The sequence below is a fragment of the Metopolophium dirhodum genome, chromosome 9 (assembly GCF_019925205.1).
Source record: "Metopolophium dirhodum isolate CAU chromosome 9, ASM1992520v1, whole genome shotgun sequence".
Lineage (NCBI taxonomy): Eukaryota > Metazoa > Arthropoda > Insecta > Hemiptera > Aphididae > Metopolophium > Metopolophium dirhodum.
Genome location: NC_083568.1, coordinates 17,819,346 through 17,842,169, shown reverse-complemented (window position 1 = coordinate 17,842,169; position 22,824 = coordinate 17,819,346). Strand labels below are relative to the sequence as shown.

The window sequence follows — 22,824 nt, the reverse complement described above, 5'->3', positions numbered from 1 at the left end:
TATATTTCTATAAATTAAACCAAAACATACGTGTTTATTTAAAGTACCCTTTATAGGTAGCACCTATTAATTATAATTATTCTACGACCGGGAACTAGAAAAACGACGACGACGTTTGTATCTCGCGTATTTTATTTCTAGTTCAGAACTAAAATATGCGTCTACAAGACTTGGATAACATATTCTTCGTGACATGAAATATCTATTTTAAATCTTAAAAGTAAATGTAAGCCCCAAAATAATATGAAAACAAATTTACTTTAAACATTGACTCTTTCGGCGGAATCCGCGTGACAAGTGTTCACTGCGATGTTGACGAGGAAACGCTCCAGAATACAGAACTGAAAATATTGTGATTTATGAAAAATAAAATTATACGGAACGCAGCAAGTTTTTTACTCACATTTGGTTTGCTTATTAAAATTTTAGAATTTTTAATCAACTCTGTCTTCTGTAAAGACTTTGAGATTTGCCATAGAATAATATAAATGATACAATTATACTAGGTAGGTACGTCAATATGACGAATCCACCGATATAATATAATGCAACTTTTTATATCAAAGAGTTCCGTGTTAAGGAACAATATTTGTTCGTTGAAATTTGATATGACAATAATCAAAATAGTTTATCATTTTGAATTTGAAATATAATAATATGATATACCTAATATTTAAACTTTGTTTTACATTTTCAATCATTTGCAATAAAAGTTAAACATTTTATAAATTTTTAACTGCAAGATCATTTTCAAAAACTCTTTTAAAAGTTACTCTTTATGCTGTGGTTGAGTAACCAGATACAGGTCCTGTCAACCCGAATCTTTAATCGTGGTAGCATCACATATAGATTATAGTCCATTAACCATTAACTAGTTAGTATAGACTTTAGGTATCTGTAATCTGTGGGTATACTAGAACAATTATAGTGGTAGTGAGCACTATTAAGATAAACACCTTAGGGTTACTCAACGATTATCTATAAACCTTGGATGGTCAGTGCACAGAATAAAATATTAAGAATGAATAATGAAAAATAAATTCTGTAATCAGTATGTTTTGTTATCATCACAGAATAACACAGTTATTCTGTGTTATCATCATCTATGGTTATCATATGTAAATTATGATAACAAATATCAAAATATTGAACACAGTTGTCATTTTTGTGTAATAGAAATAAAAGTAATAAAACGTAAATGTACATAACAAAATATTTTTTAATGCCAATACATTTTTATTTGATATTTTTAAACATCTATAATATTTTTGTAATTCACTTATAAAATTTAAATATATAAGAGACATTTTCAATTGCCTAATGTAGTTTCATATATTTTTACTCTGATAGTCCGATGTTAATGTATACCTACTCAATTCAATTTAAAAATAATTATCATTAATAAAAATTGAATATAATTTATTTTAAATGGTGAATAAAATGTTACTTAAACCTCTATAATATGATAAAGTTTATTGTTATTTTTTCTTCTAACTTATTTTTACATTCTTAATTATAGTCTGGGAACAGTGATGAAGCATTCCATCGTACTGGATCATTTCGTCGTGTCTTACCTCCTGGAAATGATACTACCGGTATAAGTGGTATAGCAGTCAAATCTACCAATACCAATAACTCTTATATAAATGCAAATTATATTCCTTTTTTTCTTGAGTATACCCTCATGTCTGAATTGTAAGTAATAATAAGTTAAAATTAATAATAGTTCATGTAATTATTGAACTAATTATGTACAATTATCATGTATTAAGTACATTGAGGCCTCAAAAATAAGTTTTACATTTGTGGATTTAGTAGTAAATGTTATCTTTATTATATTGTGTTATGTGTAAGAATATTTTAGGATTTCTGTTAGTGCGTACATATAAATATAGATATTCAATTTTGTAATCAATTATTGTCAACATTTAATTTCAGTAATATTTTGAGCAAAAAATTAATACCAGGAGTATATGTTATACCAGCTGATAAAACTCCATTCAGTAAGCAAAAATTATTTAATCAATACTGACCAAAATATTATCAGTCTTATATTGTGTTTTTCAGTATGGTTTGGAGTAATTTTCCCAAGGTACGGACTTTATAAGAATGGAGTTTTTCGTTTTCGTTTACTTATAGATAGTAATTGGCCAAATTGTGATTGTCCCAAAGTGATATTTGAAACACCTCTATTTCATCCATTGGTCAATCCAGTCACTGGGGAAATGAATGTTCAATATCATTTTCCAGAATGGAAAAAAGGAGTTAGTCGTATTTGGCATGTAATAGATCATGTATCAAAATCATTTTATGATATACCTAGAACTAAAACTCCTGAAAATTCAGAAGCTGCTGAATTGTAAATATTATATTACACATTTTTGGTGGATGATTTATTGACAATTTATTTTTAGATTAAAAACAGATAATGAGAAGTATATGAAAAAATGTGAGGACTGTGTAGGACAAAGTCAAGTTGATATATATAAGCAACCAAAACATTCAGAGAATAATGATCCAAATTATTTGCTATTCGATATTTATGACGAAGAAATTCATGGAACATTAAGACGTTCATGGCTCCAACAAAAAGTTTGTCTTTTATTAAATTAATATTGTTTAATAGTTTAAACGCATAAAAGTTAATAAATAACACAATGCACTTATGTCCAGAACTTAACTACAAAACTTTAATCATTATATGTAAATAATATTTATTAATATACTAACTGTGTTATACCTATATCATTTTATAATACAAAAATAATTGATTTTTTGTGTTTAAAACTAAAATAAATATTTAAGATATAAATCAATTATTTTATTTTATAGGAAAATGACAAGTCTCAACATTTATCTTGGGTACAACCTGGATCTTTAGAACCATTTTCTCGGCCAAATACGTAAACAATTAAATTGTTAAATCTAATAACAATCAGCAAAAGTATTAATATTTGTAAAATTGTACATACTGTAATATAAATATTTTAATTATTATTATTTTGTGTCAAGCAACCTTGTATATAAATGATGGACTAAAAAAAATAAAATTAACAGATATGATTCAGTAACATAAAATAATAAAGGCCTATAGTTTGATCGATATTGTTTATTTATTATAAAAAAAACATATTAGCATTCATTATACATATACAAAAACAAATTTTAAATATGTGAATTAATTTGCAAATACATTAAGTTCCAAACATACATAATTGTACTACTGTAATTGTGTTGTGTAAAAGGCCATAATCAGAATTTCGGCATTTTTGACACGTAAACAATTCTGAATAATTAATAGCTTACTTAGTATAAATATCAAACCATAAATCTTGGTAAAATAAAATTGAATAGTTCCATTGCATTCATCGGGTGTAAGAAACTATGAATTTTACTTAGTAAAATATTATAATTATATTTAATATAATTCTATTTAAAAATAGAACTACCAAAAACGACTAAACAAAAATGTAATTTTTCTCAAAATGGTATGAAAGGAAATTACAGCATTCTTCCTTAGAACGGCACTGTACATTTAAATTTTTTATTTTGTATAATTGATGTAACATTGTTTTTTTAGTGTAATATTATATGATTTTTTACAAATAATATTCCAGAAATCAAAAAGTAAATTTAAAAATTTACATTTAAAAATAGGTTTCCAGTTCTGGTACATAAGTCATTATTTTCTATTTTTTTTTTTTAATTAGAATAATTTTATTCGCTGTGGTTTGAAATTCAAATTCTAATCTTCATTAAGCTTATTAACAGAATAGTTGGGCTGTAATTGTGCGATACACCTCTACACCAGGCTACATGCTGGTCAAAATCTCCTATTCAATCAGTTATTCGAATTGGGGAATTAGGACTCAATCATAGTTTCTTCTGTGCCTCCATGTAGTGTCGTTATAGTGGTACTTCATTTAAGATAATTTACTAATTATTAATTGTCCAGTTGCGGATCCATTGCTTAATTTTGAGGGATGGTGGGGGAAAATTTACAAAACAATTTATAACATCTACACAATATTTTACTATATTTATATTTTATTGTTTACACAACAAATTCTAAACGACACTTATTTTCACTGCCAAGTGGTCCATGACTGATTATATTAAGTTATTACATGTAATTCCTTATTTAATCCACTACTGTATTAGTATTACAGTGAAAAAACACAGTCTAAAACATAGGGCAATTACGTTGATGTGTGTGTGTGGGGGGGGGGGTTGGAAAATGCCTCCTATGTCTCTGCTGGATTAACCACTGAAACTGTTATCTTTTTTCCTACACTAGACCAAATTTAAAATACCTGTTTTCCTTACTCAGTTTTAACTACTCCTAAAATACTGATCAACTAATAATGTCATTTTAACTCAAAACATTCTATATTTATTTTTCAAAATTTGAAAATTCTTGGGTGGCCTTGTTATCAATGAAATTATTTAGAATGGGGCAAATTGTTTGTGAAATAAAAAACCTACATCATTTTAATCTCATTAGCTTGTTTATTATATTTTAAATGATGGAATTGTATTATACTTATTACTATGTTTGTATCTTATATAGCAAATTAACTTAAACTTATAAGTAACAGATGGGACAATTGCTTGTAAAATAATTAAGAATATATTTACTTTTATCATTGATTTTTCAATATATTATAGACAAACTATATATTTTTAGAGCATAATTGGGCCAATACTAATTTATTATAGAGAGAATTCCTGGTTCATATTAGTTTTAATATACCCAATATAAATACTCATTATACAATAATACACCGTATATTATGCGTAAAAAAAAAATTCCATATACCTAACACTAATTTAAAACATATTTACACTTACAGATTTATTTCTTAAGCAGTAGTATAACAGTCAGTGTTGTCATTTCAACTTTTTTTTTGGTACCAAAATGGCCATTCAAATTATTACCAGGCCACATAGGAAACATTTTTTTTTTTTTTTTTTGGGGGGGGGGTGAATATTTTTATTTACTATGGCACTTATATTAGTATGAAAATATTACAATATTGTTACTATTTTTGAAGAATTGTGTGAAGGTACTTTTAATATATTTATTTTACATTGTGGATACCAGTGTACAGTGTTATTTACTATTTACATTTTACACTTGATAAATAAATGTATGGGTATAAAACACCTTTATAATAAAATACCTAACCGAACGTAACCAACACATTTTTTCCCTCTGCATAATCAAAATATATATTATATCTAGCTTAATAAAACCAGACATTTATTTTATGGGTACCATTCTTCACAATGTTTGTGTTATAATTGTATCAATTATAATATTGTGGGACCCCTAAACCACATCAAAAATTCTTGGAAATTAAACATTAGTAAAATACATTATTTTTAAATACAGAAAAATATAAGCTTAACGCCTATATATAATACACACTCAGGTATATTAGCGCTTATATATTTTATTGTTGGCAGGCCAAAGAAAGCGTTTTAAAAAAAAAGTTGGTGCAAATGTACACCCTGCACCCTCAAATGACGCCCCTGGGCCCTGACAACAGTCAAACATATAAATCTATTATTTAAATATAAAATAATTTAAAGACCTACCTAATGTATTTACGAATAAATTGTCTACAGTAGGAATTTTTGCTTATTTAAGTTGGAGACATTAAAATATTTAAAAGTATAAATAATTATATGAATATTTTATACTTTTATAAGTTTTATTTTATTGTACATTTTAAGAAAAATCTGAATCTGGATAATTTATAATTGTACTAAGCGATGGCCTCATTTACCCGATTCCTGATCATTTTTAGTCCCGGATTGGCTGCTTTTGTTGGCAAAATAACAACTACAGTGTTCACTATTTTTGTCAAATTAAAATGTCAATCTTATGAACAGTAGGTATCGAGCAGTTTCTGTAGGCTAAAAAGGAGACAATCGTCAGATCGAAGTATTTGGCACAAAAATACATACCTATTTTCAAAAATAAATTATTGCTCAATAATATTATATGTAAAACAGGTTTAAATTTAAAAATATTTTTCCAAACTTAATTTTACAACTTTGTACTGCAATTAGTATGTACCTATAAATCATTACTCATCATTTTATTGTTATTGGTATAATGCATTCACGCAAATTGATTATACAATTTTAGAAAGTGATTTTAATATTTTATGGTAAACATATACCTATTCAATTAAAAAAATATAACTTTTTGGGGGACATCTGAAAATAGAATATTATATAATGTTTAGAAAATTATATTATACACGAAGTACCTAAGTATTAAATTGTTTTTATAAATTTAAAAAAAAAAACAGCTCTGAAATGTCCTATTGTCTTCTCGAGAATATTATTTTCTTTCATTTGTTTAGTAAATACGTGGCTACGTCTTAGTATAGAATGTTTCGGCTCTAAAAAAGCACTTAGGAATCAAGTATCACAATTATTATTTATGATTGGTTATTCGATTTATTGAATATGTTTTTCTTTATTATTAACTATGTATTGTACCTTGCACATTGCACAGTTGTACATACTTATATGGTTATGTATATTGAGAGAAGACAAACACAGCATTTTTGGCTTTAAATAATTAAATACCTAGTCTTGGATTTTTGTTATATTATACTGTTATTATTATTACTGTGGTGACTCGAAATTGTATATTATGATTTTCTTATGCATAATTAGATGTATAGTAAACCAAAACCACATATACCTACCTACTATTATTTTTATATATTTTTTTATACCTAACCTAGGTAATTATGATTTATGAGATAAAATTCGATATTTTTAAATTTTTGTATTTCATTAATTTTGTTACGAATATGCATTTTTTATTTAAATTTTGGCAATATATATTCATATTTATTATTTGTGTGTCTTAACTCTTGATACAATTTGTTTTGAGTTCTAAGGGCGTACTAAAACTGATGGTTTTTAGTTTTTACATATATAATTTATCATTTTGTTTGCTTTTCTTGTATCGTTTCAGAAATCCTTAAAAGTTTGTAAATTTAAATATATAAAGCCATATAGGTAATAATGTTCAAAGCTCATCGCAGCGATGTACTGAAGAATTTTTATAGGGAGTGGTGAGCCATTGAATAACATACGTAAAAGTAGGGAGCTTTGCCACCCAAACCCCTCTTTGAGGTTTCCAAAATTTGCTCACTAAATGCTGTACAATTTATAGTTTTGTACTTTAAACACCATATATTTTACATTAAATACCTGCAATTAGTCATTGTTTTTAGTGAACAACAATAACACATTGATAACATTTTTATTTTACATTCAAAAAATATTCTTCGAGTTTAGACTTTTTAATAATTACCATCCTACTTTCACCACCAATATCCGATAATATCTCCCCAAATCCTCCCCCTAAATACGCCGCTGCATGGATTTGAGATATTTTATACCTAGTTACTTAGATCCTACATAAATATATTTTAAAACAGATCAATTTTACTTCTGTTTTTATAATTTTCTTCCAGTTGGCGTTTGGCAACACGTTTTATTTAAAAATATTCAACTATCCAATTACCTATAGGTACCTGTATGCAATATACATTAACATTTGGCATACTAACATAAATATCGTAGCTTATACTCAAATGACTATAGTGCGTGTCCTGAACAATTATTTTGTTCCCATTACTTTTGACACGATTTTCTGCTTCTTCAAGATTAAAAATACTATTTGAACTATTTTGTATAAATACTATAAGGAGGCTCTGTCCTCTCCTCACTTCGCTTGCCAACCCCCCTTCAATCTTCTTTTCGTAACGTACGATCGTCATCTAATATCTGATCTAAAGTTTCTAATAAATACCTCTAGAAATCCATCTTAAAATCTAGAATAAAACTCTACCTAATATCGGAGGCAATGACGAAATTATTTCTCAAACTTTTTTGTATCATAGACAAACAATTAAACAAATAACAAATTAACAAATATAATGACATTACACGCAACATAGATTATATTATAATTTATACATCAATAATTAGACAAGTACCTAGGTCCTTCAAGTCTTCAATTCAATAATAAATAAAATATAACGCTGATTGTAATAACTATATAGGTACCTAATAACGTTTGAAATATTAATCTTTTAATGTATGTAAGAGCATTAGCGACTTGAAGGTGACACATGATTACGTTATTGAATTTTATACATCACATAAATATTACATTAATATAACATAAGGTCAGGCTCAAGTATTGTAATTTGTAGTTGGTACTAATATCTACAACTGTAAATTAAAATATGTATAACTTCATCGGTTGTTAGGTACCTACATATAATATTAATTTTATTAAGTAGGTACCTATTAATGCCTAATGGATAAGAGCGATTTATAGGTAATCGTATAACTTAGACTTACCACGCTCACATATTACATTATACATTACATTCCTATACATGTATAATGTAGGTTGTTAATCATTGTAAAATCAATACATTCATCGTTTCACTCAGAATCTAAAATATAATATAACAATATATTGCAGTTCATCGCGTTCAAGCAAAATAGCTCCACAGGTAGGTGCGAGACTTATTTGTCGTGCATTAAATCGCTATTTATTCTATAATATAATGTTTGGCAAGAAAACATTACGAAATAGGTTTCAATAACGTAATGTACTCATGATGAAAATAGCCAAACTGCTATTAATATATTAATAATGTTTTATCATATATCGTCCCAACCGAGAATATAATATTTTCTTGTTATTATTTTTGTTCGAAATTGTTTTTCGTCGTAAGTACCTATTGTACCCGATTCGTCGCGGAATGCATAGTGCCTACCTATATAATATTATATGCCTATAACAATAACATCACAGTAGGCAGTATTATAATATTCTAGAGTATAATATTTATCGTCTTTGACGACTTCCATATAATATATATTATAACGACGCGGGGCACTATATACATATAACGGCGAGCCCATAATATAGCGCGCACACCTTTGGTCGATCCGGCCACTGGCCAGCCAGGAGCTTTAAAAAAACGGCAGCGCCTACGACTCTATGCGTCTATATGCGTATATATGCGCGAGCATCAGGGCTCCGATCTATTTCGAGCGTAACCCCGCGCGACAGCTCTGTATTTCTGGCTGGCCGTCCTACAACTTTAACTGGCTGACAACTTAAAAATACACCGCGCGTACAATAACGCCAAAATTCGATTACACGAACGAGATAACAAAAGGGACGCGAGGAAAATATAAAAAACGGCTCGCGCGTACGTCGCCGCAGCGGTGTAGGTACCTCCTATAGGTATAATATTAGTACGAAATTTGCGGCCAAAAAATAAAAAAACACCGCCTCCGTCGTCGTCGGTCGCGCTGCAGTGTAATAATAATATGCGTATTATGTCATAACCTCATAACTTATATGGATAGGTACATGGCCGTGACGGTTGCCCATTATTATATATTATTATGGTCGTAAGTACCTCGCCGAGTCGCGGTAACTATACAATAATAGTGGTAGTATAGTCGTAAAGACGGTATAATGCATATTATAGGTAATGTAGAATAAGCGCAGATCGCAGGGGTACAGAATTCTAGAGCAGCTAGCACCATGCGAATCCCATAATAGTACACACTCGGCTATACGTCTATATAATACACGCACAGACGCTGATGTGAAACTACGGTATAATAAATAATGATCTTTTCGGAAAAAATACTCACTGGCCAAGACTGAAAATGTAATATAATTTTTCTTTTACCCACATTTCATCGGTTTTGGCTAAATATTAAATTAAAAATTGCACATATTTTTCATCTTTATGATTATGTTTATTATGGTTAATCGTCCGCATCAGTAAACATTTTTTCTCTGTCATACACACTTAGGCACTATGCTTTTTTTTTTTATTATAATTTAAAATGTGTCATCATATTACATATTACAACAAGTTCTAATACAAATAAGAAATCATATTTATTTGATGTGATATGGATGTACGGAAGATATTGTGATGTGTGTGTTTAGGAATGAGATTTTGGTTATTATAAGGATGTTAGATATAAACCCTACTTGAAATAAATAATAAAAACCTCTATTTGTTTTTCAATCATTGTGTGATTACCTACATTATTGAAATTTGATTTAAGGTTTCGTTAACTTTTAGGTATAACAATGTGGATAAAGAATAATCTGTGCGATTTGTCACAAACTTGTATAAATATAATGATTTTTTAGAAATTAATTTGTTTTTTAATTTTTTGTTAGATACTAGGTACTACTACTTCTACTACTACTATATATTTATGGTAGCCACTTACAATAATTATTAATAACTTTGAAATATCAATCAATATTAAACACGAAGAGAGGTTTCAATTATATTACACGTGTGTATGACGGATTAAAAACTATTTTTTGTCTGAAGAAAAATTTATATTATATAGATAATATTGAACTATAACGATACGATCGTTTTTAATTAATAAGCATTTCAATTTTAGATGAACTTGTGCGTTGCAAATTTCTCCTGATGATTAAGCACCCTTAAACAATTTATCTACGGGGACCCCCGTTATTATGTATATATTTTATTATTAATATAATTATACATTTGTTGGCCAAGGTAAAAAACGACGCGGCGGCCGGGAAATTGTTTATTGCAAGCTATATAATATTATATTTATTATAATTTGCGTAGCTTTGAATTAAAGCGGTATTCCGCGGCGTGGTTATTTATAAAACCAAACAAATTCGTTTGTCGGCCAAAACCTTAAGCTCTTAATATTATAATATTATTATTATCGTACCGCCACCGTGGATTTTTTTTTCACCGGCCCTTGAACCTCGGCATTATACAGCCGCTTGCGTATTAAACAAAACGAAATATATGGGTAGGTACAAACTATATCACACAAGACTTTCACCATTGGCGCAACTATGCGGGGAGGCTATGGCTAGGAGGAGGTTCCCCGCCTAAACATATAGATTTAGGCATTTAGCCACACCAAACTGTTTACAGTTCGAATGGCTTACTTGGAAACTGTTTGTATAAAATATACAAGTTTATAATTACACTGCAGGTTGCATTGATTTTTTTTTTTTTGCTGAGACTACAACACCTCCACTACTCCTTTCCAGAACGTTGTGCCTATATGCTCCCACGCCTCCGGAAAGCACGCGCGTGCCTACCCCTATTAAGTTACCTGTATCATGATTTTACAACCCGTGACATATTATAACCAACATGCTAGGTTGGGCTCGTTACAGGCGACGTTGACCTCGGGCAAAACCAAATGAAGTGTGGTGACTATAGCGGGCCTTCATCGGTGGAACCTATCTACACTATACTGCGGCGGTGACACACACAAAAATAGACACACATATATGTATTATGCTATATACCGCACTATGCTATGTGCAGAAACGAGAGACGACGACGACAACGTTCCGGGCGCCCACGCGTTTGACCTTCACGTTTTGACAAGACTATAAGGATATTTCACATCTCCAAGGTCAACGCTGGCCGTAAATTATTGTGAAAACACGAACCTTTTGTACTTACGATGAACTGCCGAAAAATGTCTATTAATATATGAACAATTATATATCATTAAAATATGTTTTGCGCTGTGTTGCTGTAATCTACATACGGGTGTTTAAAGACACATACAACCATTTATAATCTATAGCTATATCGAAACCTAATATAAATAGATAATAAATAACAAGTTAAGTAAAATCTTCAAGATAACCAAAATATTTAAGCCGGTATGGACGGTATATTATTGTCTATTGCTGATCGTCATCGTTCATAAATGTTATGTTTACGCGTATTACGAAGGTATATTTCACACAGAGCTTTAGCAATAATGCTCAAAAATGATTTTTATTAATATTGTAATGCAATTATTGTATTGGAAACAAATGAGAAATTACAAAAACTACGTACGTATATAAACCGTATATATTATGACTATGTGACTAATATTATGTTAGGTATCTAAAGATGGGAATTTTAATGTAACGCCGCTCTTTATAAAAGAAAATGACATAAAATATCTAGGATTTTTTATTAGCGACATTACAAAGAGAATGAAACATCATTATTATTACAATAATAATAATAATAATAATATTTCCAGCACAAAATATAAAATAAATGAATTCATTATTACTAAATAAACTGAGAACATAAACTTTATAAATATATAACATATTATAATAATAATATAAATAAATAAAAGTAGATTGGTACACATAATATAGTAGATATTATATATTATATCAATACTTCAAAAGCTCGAATATATGATTAGGTAATATGTATTGTATAATTGTATCATAATTTATCTAAATATAGAAATATATAGTACAACAAAATATATTTATTCCATGTACCTTCAATTTGTTGTATTATTAATACTTAATAGCCACTTTTAAGTTTTTACTGGCAAACGGCATAAGTAAACTATAAAATAGTTAGTTTCCAAATATTGGGTTAAGCGAGGATAAATAGATTGGTTGTAAATAAATAATAATAAAGAGTCATTTGTTCTCAAACATCTAATAAGCACTAAGCTTTTAAAAACCTATTTAACCTATACACTATATTCAGCTATTGATTTCATATATTAAATACAGAACTAGCTGTAAGTATTTACGTTTGCAATCGGAGCAAACCGTATTTTCTAATATACTTTGGCAATATTTCAAGTTAAATGGTCTACATTTTTATTGAAATAACTAGATAGTTCTTAGATTGTACAAATAGGTTAAATAGTAATAATTGTATACAAAAAATAACTTGATAATTATTTTAATGATACATTTCAAGGAGTTATGACTATGCAATTTATATGTGTCAAAGTAGTATAGTTCCCTACTCATATCATTATTGATTTGTACCTCGTCAATCGACACGTCATTATCGTCGATATTATTATTAATATTAGGAGGTATTATATATTACGTAAATAATAAATAATATTGTCCAAGTCTGGTATAAACTTAAATATTTGTGGCTGTATACGTTTATACAGTTCAATTAGTGCTAATTTTACAATCATCATAATAGTAATATACACTAATAAATCACAATAAACTATACAAAATAATATATTACTGAAACCCACCATCGAAATAAAATTACCTACTGAAAATACATGATTTATATAGTTCCGTTTATACAGTACATATTATTATATTATTATTTCACATACCTAATAATAAATTATAATTAATATTGTACTGCTACTGTCTACTATATTATATGAATAGAAGTATAAAACATAAATTGAATTAAAATTATTCGATTAACTATTTAGCATATCGCATATGTAGGTATGACTATTTAATATTTATAAATAAATATCCCAACAGCTCGATTTGTAGGTCTTCAAAAGTTTAAATAAACTATATTTTGACTTCAATGGCTTCTAAAAACAGTGATACTTTGCTCTACCTACTGGTAGGCATAGGTGTTAGGTATAAAACGAAATATAAAATAAACAAATAGCCTAAACGAAATCCATTTTTCGTTTTTTAGGTATAACTAATATTATAATTTTATATTATAAAAACATTGTGCAAGAAACTATTTTTGTTTCGACACTTACGATTATTGTTTTTTAGAAGTTTATAAAAAAATTGATTCTGCTTGATAAAAGGGATAAGGTTGAAATATAGTATGTACCTATATATATTTTAGAAACAGTTTAAATTCTACAGTGTTATTTTAATATTTATATAATTAAATGTATTACACATTTAAATTTTTTTTTTTGTTTTTAGAAACTAGTGGTAATTTAAAAACGTTTATTGGTCTAGATAATGCACGGTCTCCCTGAAACTGTTTAACCTAATTTGTTTTGCGCGGCTGAGTGGAAATGCTACGTGAAAAGAAGGGAGCAGGTGCGGTGGTATAGAGACGTTCCGGAGACTTTGGCATTAGCTGTGCACTTCGTCTATGGAGCCGTGGAAAATTATATAAATAGCCGTTGGCCATTGGTGTTCAAATTTAGAAAATCTCGTTTTAAAAACCTTAACCGAACCATTTGTTCACCGCACACCTGTGCTGTCATGATTAACATATTCAAAATTGAAAATCGTGTAGTGTGCAGACTACATGATAATATTATATTATGCGTACTATTATAGCCGTCTATAGAGTTCTAGCTGTTACACTTTTACAGCACAAATAAATTAAATTTAAAATTAATACCTATAATACATGTACTTGGCAGATTTGTTTCATGTTAATATAGTTAATGTATAGTCATATGGTTCATACTATAAAATATAATATAACACAACTCAAACGTGGCCTTATTAGTTTTATATTTTTGGTGTCACGATTTAAACAATTATTTGGGACATACTATATATATACGCCTTGTCATTATTTTATTGTTTATTTCATTATATTATTATCTCTAACTTCTAAGCTTGCAATGACGTAACAAGAGTCAAAATTACGATACCTACTATAGCTACTAGAAATTATAATTTTTTATCTAATACGTACGATACAGCGTAACTCCGTGACTAACTTAATAAAGTCGAAAAAAGTTTGAAAAAAAGTTGGTATGGTACCACATGACACTCCTTAAATGGTATTACAAATCTAAACATTTGCCAAATTTGAGAAACAGTCTTGCAGCATACCTATATACCCGTTCATTGCCATTTTTTTGGCTCATTGAAGAAAACATTTTTCGTGACTTGTAATCGGGTTATCCAATATATATCTGGGGGACTGAGCCCCTCCCCCAATCCACCACCTAGTTGCGCCGATGTTTATATTATATTGTTATTGAAAGTCTATTAAAAAATATTCTTCCTTATTATTATTGTCAATAACTTTTAAAATAATAGTTGATCTTATAAGCGTATAACCAGAATTAATTTTATTACCAATTTGAAATCAGATAAATAATATTATCATTGTGTATAACTGTAAAAGCAAGTGAATTCCCGCGGCGTCGTAGGTTCAAAAACGAGAAAAAAAGGTTCTCAATAGTTTAAACTTTTAGAAAGTAGGTAGGTACACTACATACTACATATACCTATATAATATACTTACATAAAATGCAGTATACATAATTATGTACTTACATGCTATTATATTATAAGGTACCTTCTACTAGGATTTTGAACGGAGTCGGACGTCGGTACACTGCAAGTCGGCAATACTATACGACTATGGGGATAAATAGCTGGTCATCCGGAAAAATTAGAATAGGATATAAAAGGTTGAAGGTCTTAATATGTTTCAACAGAAATCAGTAGGAATACTGATACTGCAAGCGTATATAAGGTCTTGTGCTCTGTAAGGATGTGAATAAAGGTAATTACAATTAATACATGTTGTGAAACATTCAAAATTTGATTTTTTTCAATTAGTATTATGCAAATTGCACAGTGAGATCTCTAGGTTTAATTTATTTTACGACTATTACACAATATTTATTTATGTGTAGGTAATGTTTATATGTGGAGGTCGTCTTATTAGGGGACTTATTTTACTGTCTCTATGACTCTATCACACCAACAGGTAGGTAACATACATTCGAACGCAATTCTCCTCTCCCTCCCTCCCCACCCACACGGTTAGTAGATTATAAGGAAGAAAAGTTTGTAATATTCAAATATAGACTTGTTCCAAGTTTATACCATCATGCTATATAAGTTTTAGGCTAAAATTAACTTAAAATCAATAATTATCAATTTGAAAGACAAAATATTCGTCTATATGATCGCAACTCACAAATAGGTTTTTTGATATTTTATTTCAAAGTTAAAATAATATACCTATATATTATACAGTCGTATAGATAATTTATTAAAGTATGTACATAATTATAAAAAAACATTAATTTTCAAATAATTTGCTTTAAAATTAAAAAAATCCTGATCAAAACTACGTATACCACTTTCAGTATAATGAATAATAATGAGTATAATTTTACACTACAGGTTACAACTTAGGTGGTTGTGAAAAATGTTTTCAATATAAATGTATTAAATGTGTTTTCAGGCTGGGTACAACTTTTTATTTCTAACAGACTTCCGTAACGCTTTATTTATTACCATAGAAACGCAAATCAACAATAAAAACAAACAAAAATTGAATTAAATCTTTACAAAAATATGTAGCATGTTAAAATAACATATTCAAAAATATATCTATGATTTTTCAATTTTCCCGGGAAAAATATCTTGTAGCATATTATGCTATACAACTATTATAAATAATACGATAATGACATTTTATTTTACCCATTGGATAGACGAACATTTCGGTACAGCGTCCCGCCGTCCCTATGATAAAACAGCCTCGAATCATACCTACGCATAATTAAATATTGTGTAAAATACTGCAGTAAAATGTAAATGTGTAATAGTTTATTATTAACATATTATGTTGGTGAATTTTGATTTACTAAGCTATTGAGGTTTCACTGTTTGAGATAGCTGTTTTATATTATTGAAGTTTTATGACCAAACCACCAAACAACTAAGAATCAACTGATCTTCAACAGAAATAATTATTGGTTTTATGACGCTAAATGATGATGAAAATACACTTCTATCGTCAATGCATTAATAGCAGCAAAACGTATACCTACTTACAATAAACTGTATGAAAACGTGTTGAGAAATATATACCAATAACGTCTACTATAGACAAATGAATATCATAATAGTTTCCCAAATATATATTTTCCAAATCAAATTTAACCAGCTATTCACTTAAACTTTAAACTTTTTATTGTTATTAATAATTGTTTCTTCAAACGACACAATATTCTACAGGTAGATGTAGCCATATGTTATGTAAAAAATAGTATTATATTGGTATTTATTTTGTATACTTTATACTAACCTATTAATAAGAATAATACAATTTACATTTAAAAGGTATATACTTATATAGTTAGATATATATTTTTCATCGAAAAGTAGTTTTGACAATTCTAAAGTGTGAGTAGGTATTTATTTTATTAAGATGATTCGGATTTAGTATTCCACAGTTCACACCATAGAATATTTGATCATTTGGTCCACACTACTGTCTTTGGAAGAAAAAGTACAATACGAGTTCCGACATAGGTACTGACTAGTGAGTTTTACCACGATAATAATCTTGAAAACACAATTCAAATCTATTTTGAATCCTTCAATAGTAAGTGGATTTTGAAGTTTAACATTACGGTCTCACATGTTGCAAGCTACCTAAAATCGAAATTATTTCACAGCAAAATGTTGTAGATCAGACTTTTTTTTCCTTGTGAAACCGCCGCATGGGGACTGAACTGTTTGCACATTGCTTGACCCCCATGCAGCATCGTTTATTGTACAAAAACACATACCTAGTAAATTATACAACTAATACACCAGTGTATTACCTCCACTGGGCCTTAAGTACGATTTTCCTAAGTGTGGTAGTCTGTCGCACTCTGCAGTACCTACTCAGTGGAGGTTTACTTTCCAAAGGTATAAAATGCTTAAGGGGATTTTATCGTCTTCCTTGTTCTTCTCAATGGCTTAATGGAATAAAAATACAGTTTTAAAATTTTTTTAATTCTGACTCGAAGAATTTAAAAAATACTTTAAAGTAAATTAAAATATGTTTTCAAAATTTGTATCGGAGTAAAACTCTAGTCAGTACATTGGAATGTGTTTAGGTCTATTTTGCTCCAAAAACGGTACCTACCTACCTATATAATAGTGTTAATTAACCCCTCAACTACCTCTCCAGTAAAATACGTACAACGGACACGCACCTATACTTACCTTTGTATATATGTACTTACTACTTGTACTATGTATATTAGGAATACGTTGTATGAATTTAAATAATAGTTAACCAAACTGAACCTACATAATTATTAACTACCTACTACATATTATATAAGTATTTTAAGTAGGTAAGTAGGTTTAATTATTTTGGTTTTTATTGAGTACTTTATAGTTTATTTACCTATTTATTACTTACTATACTTAGCATAGGCGGATATCCATACAAATTTCAGGGGAGCTAACATTATTAACATCAATGTGAGTGGAGAGCTTCGATTCCACACAACTAAAAAAGGAGGGGACGTGACGGTCTTTTGGGAGGGGGCAAAGCCTGCACCGTAAGCCCCCCTGATCTCCGCCTATACTACTTATAATATATATAGGCTCCTACTCCTAAAATAATCATACATTCAATGCTATACTTTCAAATGTATCGATAAAAAATATTAATTTCTTAAATTACTTCGATTCAAAACTTAACTTTCACATGGGGATGTAGCTCAGTGGTAGAGCGTTCGCTTTGCATGTGAAAGGCCCCGGGTTCGATCCCCGGCATCTCCAAGAAATTTTTTATCGTTTGATTTTTTATCATTAAATTTTAATTCTACTATATAATATGTATTCAAAACTTACTCACAACATTTTTAAACAATTTATTTAAACAAATATTTAACTGTAGACTCCTTAAATAACCTACTTTCCCCTACTTTGGGCACGTGGGGATGTAGCTCAGTGGTAGAGCGTTCGCTTTGCATGTGAAAGGCCCCGGGTTCGATCCCCGGCATCTCCAAGAAAATTTTTGTTTTATTTTTTTATACATTTTTCGGCTAAATTAATACATGTTGTAAAATAAATTTAAAGAAATTTGTGTCTTGTAGGAATAATATATGTGATGGGAACAGTATATATGTGATTAGATTACCTAGTCAGCCACGATACAGAGGGTTATAATAGTAATAAAAGAATAAGAACAATAGTTAAATAGTAAATAGTAAAAAGTAGTAAATATACATCATTTATAAGAATTATTTTATAAATTATATAATAGAAATAAAATAAATATTGTATATTATTTTCAAAATTGCTATTTTTGCAATTTTTCTATAGCAATTTTAACCTAGTAATTTATAACTAGGTTTATGTTAACTAATGATATACCAAATTTTACGTTCGGAATATAGGCAATCGCCAATCATCCATATTAATTTTTAATATTAAAAGTGAAATTATGTATGATCAAATTTAAATGTAAGAATATTATCTAGGGCCCGGGGGTTACAATGTTTATTTTACTTAAATTGGGACAAATATTTTATTATAAATTTATTAATTTATATTTAACCTTTACACTACTCTGGTTGTTGTACTCAATAGCTAATAGTCAATAGGCAACTACCAGTACCTATTAAGTAGTATAACGTCATATATTTCCTGAACTGAAATACCGGCATGCTCAATGATCATTGGTCACACTGAAGACTGAACTGTTCAACTGCAGTACCTATCTGTAACTGTATTCAGAATTCACTATTCAGATCATGTTATCAGTGAGTCAACACTATAGGTACGATGACATACTTTTTGGTTATAAAGTATCTGGTATAAAAACTAACATTTAAACTCAAATCGGAATGATTGTAATATTATTATGACCGGGTAAAATAACCGATTAGCCATAAGTGATAGCCAAAATTGCCGTGACCTATAACGGAAAAACTATCAACACCTAGGAATAGTTGGAATCCCGGAAAAAAATCACCAGGAAAAAAAATCCCCAGACTACAATATTACTCACATCCACATGCAACATGAACAAATATTTTTTAAACGTTAATTAGTATTTATAATTATCATTTACCACATTACTAATATTCAATTACAAATACGTATATTATGTGTAATTCAACTTAATTAATTTAGCAACTTCACAAATAAAGCATATACAAATATTTCGAATGATCGATACGTCAAATAATAAAGTTAAAAAAATATTATACAAAATATAGGTAATAATAATAATAATTATCAAACAATAATTTATTAAATGTAGGCACGAGGCATATTACACATAATATATTATCGTAATTTAAAACAAAATTTTATTTATAATATATAATTTTTTTAATAACATAATATAATATAATATATGTATTTGTAATTAAATATTAATAATGTGGTAAATGGTAATTATAGATACTAATTAACGTTTAATAAATATTTGTTCATGTTGCATGTGGTTGTGAGTAATATTGTAGTCTGGGGATTTTTTTTTCTAGGGTCGGGGATTTTTTTCCGATTACCGAATAGTTGGGGACACTAGACTGCAGACTTTTTCGTAGAGGGTGCAAACCATAAGCTAGAATCATAACGATTTAAAGTGCAATAATAAAAAAGGTGGACAAGTGGGTACCGCTCTGCTGTACTGTATAGTTGTAATGGATGTGTTATATTTGAATACGATGATAAAGCATTGTATATACGAAAAACGATTATGAGCGGTTAGCGTAGTCCTTATCATGGCTAAATATATTTAGCCATGGTCCTTATAATATTATTATTTTTTATTCGTTGCTATGGTGATAAGCAAATCGTTAGAAATTAAAATCGCATTTTAAGCGGTTTTTCGTAATTTGTCGGTAGTTTTACTCGACGCTCTCTAAAACTACTTGGCATTTTAATTTTGTACCAACTAGGGGGGTCACTTTTCTATCAGAAAATATGCTGATCTCAAAAATCGAAGCATGCTTACTATTCGAAATGTTGTTGACAGAAAAAAAAACACAGATCATTGTAAAACGAATACATTCTTTCGCTCCGCTCAGAATCTAAAATGTAGTCTTTCATTCGAACTAACATTGTTGAATTTTCATTATTTGATTGATTGATCAATGACAAAATTATTTGTTTCTTTTTTTCAATATCTTACTATAATAAGTATACTAAAATCTATTAAACGTCTCGACAATTGACAAATTAATTTGTATTTATAATTTGTCATTTTGAATGTGAATGCCTATAGGTTTAAAAATGTGTTACAATTTCCCTCAGAAATTGTTCTTTTAGTAATTAAAAGTATAAAAACAGCTATTTAGGTGCACAATTTTATTTTATATCTTATATCTATATAGATAGCCATCTAGGAACGCGTTTCAAGATTATATATTATTTTAAGTTGCATAAAAAAAGTGAGTTATACTATATTTATGTTATAACTTATAAATAAGCTTACTATTACCACTAATCAGCTACCTACTATTACTTTTTTTCATTAAGATACTTAAATAAAACTTGTACTACCTCGGGGAAAATGACGTAACGATAATATACTTATATATTAAGCTTTGTTATTTTATTTCCCTGAGTATCCGGGAAAATTACATAGTTCATATTTTTTTTTAAGTTCATATAAGGTCCTATCTGAAAACCCCGGTAATGCTGAATTGCTGAACTATAATGTCCGCAATTAACAAAATATCAATATTTCGAATTATTGAAATTTAGCTCACATATACCATATACATTATACGATATACCTGTCGTCAACCTATACTCTCGGTTAAATCTTTATTAGTTACATAAGGTACATTAGTGAATTTTTAAAACATTTCACTTTTGACTTATAGGTATGTGATGATATTTTGATATATCATCACATATAAGTCAAAAGTTGACAATATTGTCAGTTATTATTAACTCTGAATTACCTATCTGTAATTATATTGTTTGTATCAGGTAATTGAATTATTGTAATTTCCGCAGTAAACAAAATTAAAGAATACAATTAGAAAAAACCTTGCTCGACCAAGAAATAATTAACTTAACTCGAATTAATTTCCAAACTTTTTTTAATCATACTGATTCTAAATATAACGGGAGACGAAAGAGGCAAGTGCCTATACAATCAATATATACACCGTTGACCGGGAGAACGGCGGGGACCAAAAATCCAATCTTAATATTTATAGGTGATTGGTGAATGACGTGTCCGTAAACTCATTTTGTATAGGCGAATCCTACTATGTATTTATGTATACGTGAACACGATTCCTAGATTCCTAGCCCACGTAGGTTTTTCATATTTTAATTTTTTGGTAATTACTTCAAAACCATTTTAATTTCCAAAAATTACAATTTTAAATATCATAATATCTTAATTTAAAATTGCAATATCAAAAAAAAACCTAATGTAAAAGTTTATAATGAAAGTTTATTTTATGTTTTATTTATAACGAGTGTATTTCTAAATTCTGGTATCGGGGGATGTAGCTCAGTGGTAGAGCGTTCGCTTTGCATGTGAAAGGCCCCGGGTTCGATCCCCGGCATCTCCAAGAAAGTTTTGCAATTTTTTAATAAATTAATATGTACTTATTGATTTTGAGTATAAATTCAATTTTTTTATTTCAATTATATATTATTAAAGCAATAATTGTTTTTATTAAAACTACACATGACAATGTAAAACTGTGCTAAGTTTGATCATTTGCTATATTTTTTTTAAACTCGTCAAGGATTTCATAAAATTAATGTTTTTAATTCCTAATAATTATGAATTTTGCGTATTAAACTATGAAACCTATTAAAATATTTAATTGCTTATATTATTAACATTAGTACGACTATTGTCTAATATAATAAGAATTAACTGAGCTATAAATAGACAAATTAATAGATTTAGCTAATTTAAAAATTTGTAAAAAGTATGAATAAATAAAGAAAATTACATTGAATATAATGTTTTTATACTTTTTATAGTTAAAATATAACTTTTATAATATATTAAAACTTATTTAATTTATTAAAATAAATAATTCAAAATTATTATGAGTGAAATTTCTATGAGTAATTATAATTGTATTAGAGACTTGTTGGATGTTTATATTGTCTGTGTCGTGTGACAAAATGTCAATAGTAAAAATGTATTGCTGACCTTTTGTGATGCTTAAAATAATAATAATAATAAAAATAAATTGCAAAAATACAAAGTCGTATAAAATTGTGTTTCAAGTGCTGTACTACCCAGC

At 28.5% G+C, this 22,824-nt stretch overlaps 1 protein-coding gene and 3 non-coding genes across 4 annotated transcripts; all 4 read left to right on the top strand.

Annotated features, from left to right (window-relative positions):
* The first annotated feature begins 1,157 nt into the window (after positions 1-1,157).
* LOC132952171 (AKT-interacting protein-like) lies at positions 1,158-3,103 on the top strand. Its single transcript, XM_061024364.1, has 6 exons — positions 1,158-1,431; positions 1,520-1,695; positions 1,939-2,003; positions 2,068-2,359; positions 2,415-2,592; positions 2,833-3,103. Exons 1-6 carry the CDS (start codon positions 1,429-1,431, stop codon positions 2,905-2,907), a joined length of 789 nt encoding a protein of 262 aa, XP_060880347.1. The 5' UTR covers positions 1,158-1,428; the 3' UTR covers positions 2,908-3,103.
* A 15,189-nt stretch (positions 3,104-18,292) lies between these two features.
* Trnaa-ugc (transfer RNA alanine (anticodon UGC)) lies at positions 18,293-18,364 on the top strand. Its single transcript has one exon. It is a non-coding gene; the product is annotated as a tRNA-Ala (tRNA).
* A 157-nt stretch (positions 18,365-18,521) lies between these two features.
* Trnaa-ugc (transfer RNA alanine (anticodon UGC)) lies at positions 18,522-18,593 on the top strand. Its single transcript has one exon. It is a non-coding gene; the product is annotated as a tRNA-Ala (tRNA).
* Positions 18,594-22,059: 3,466 nt separating this feature from the next.
* Trnaa-ugc (transfer RNA alanine (anticodon UGC)) lies at positions 22,060-22,131 on the top strand. The gene has a single exon. It is a non-coding gene; the product is annotated as a tRNA-Ala (tRNA).
* Positions 22,132-22,824: the final 693 nt, after the last annotated feature.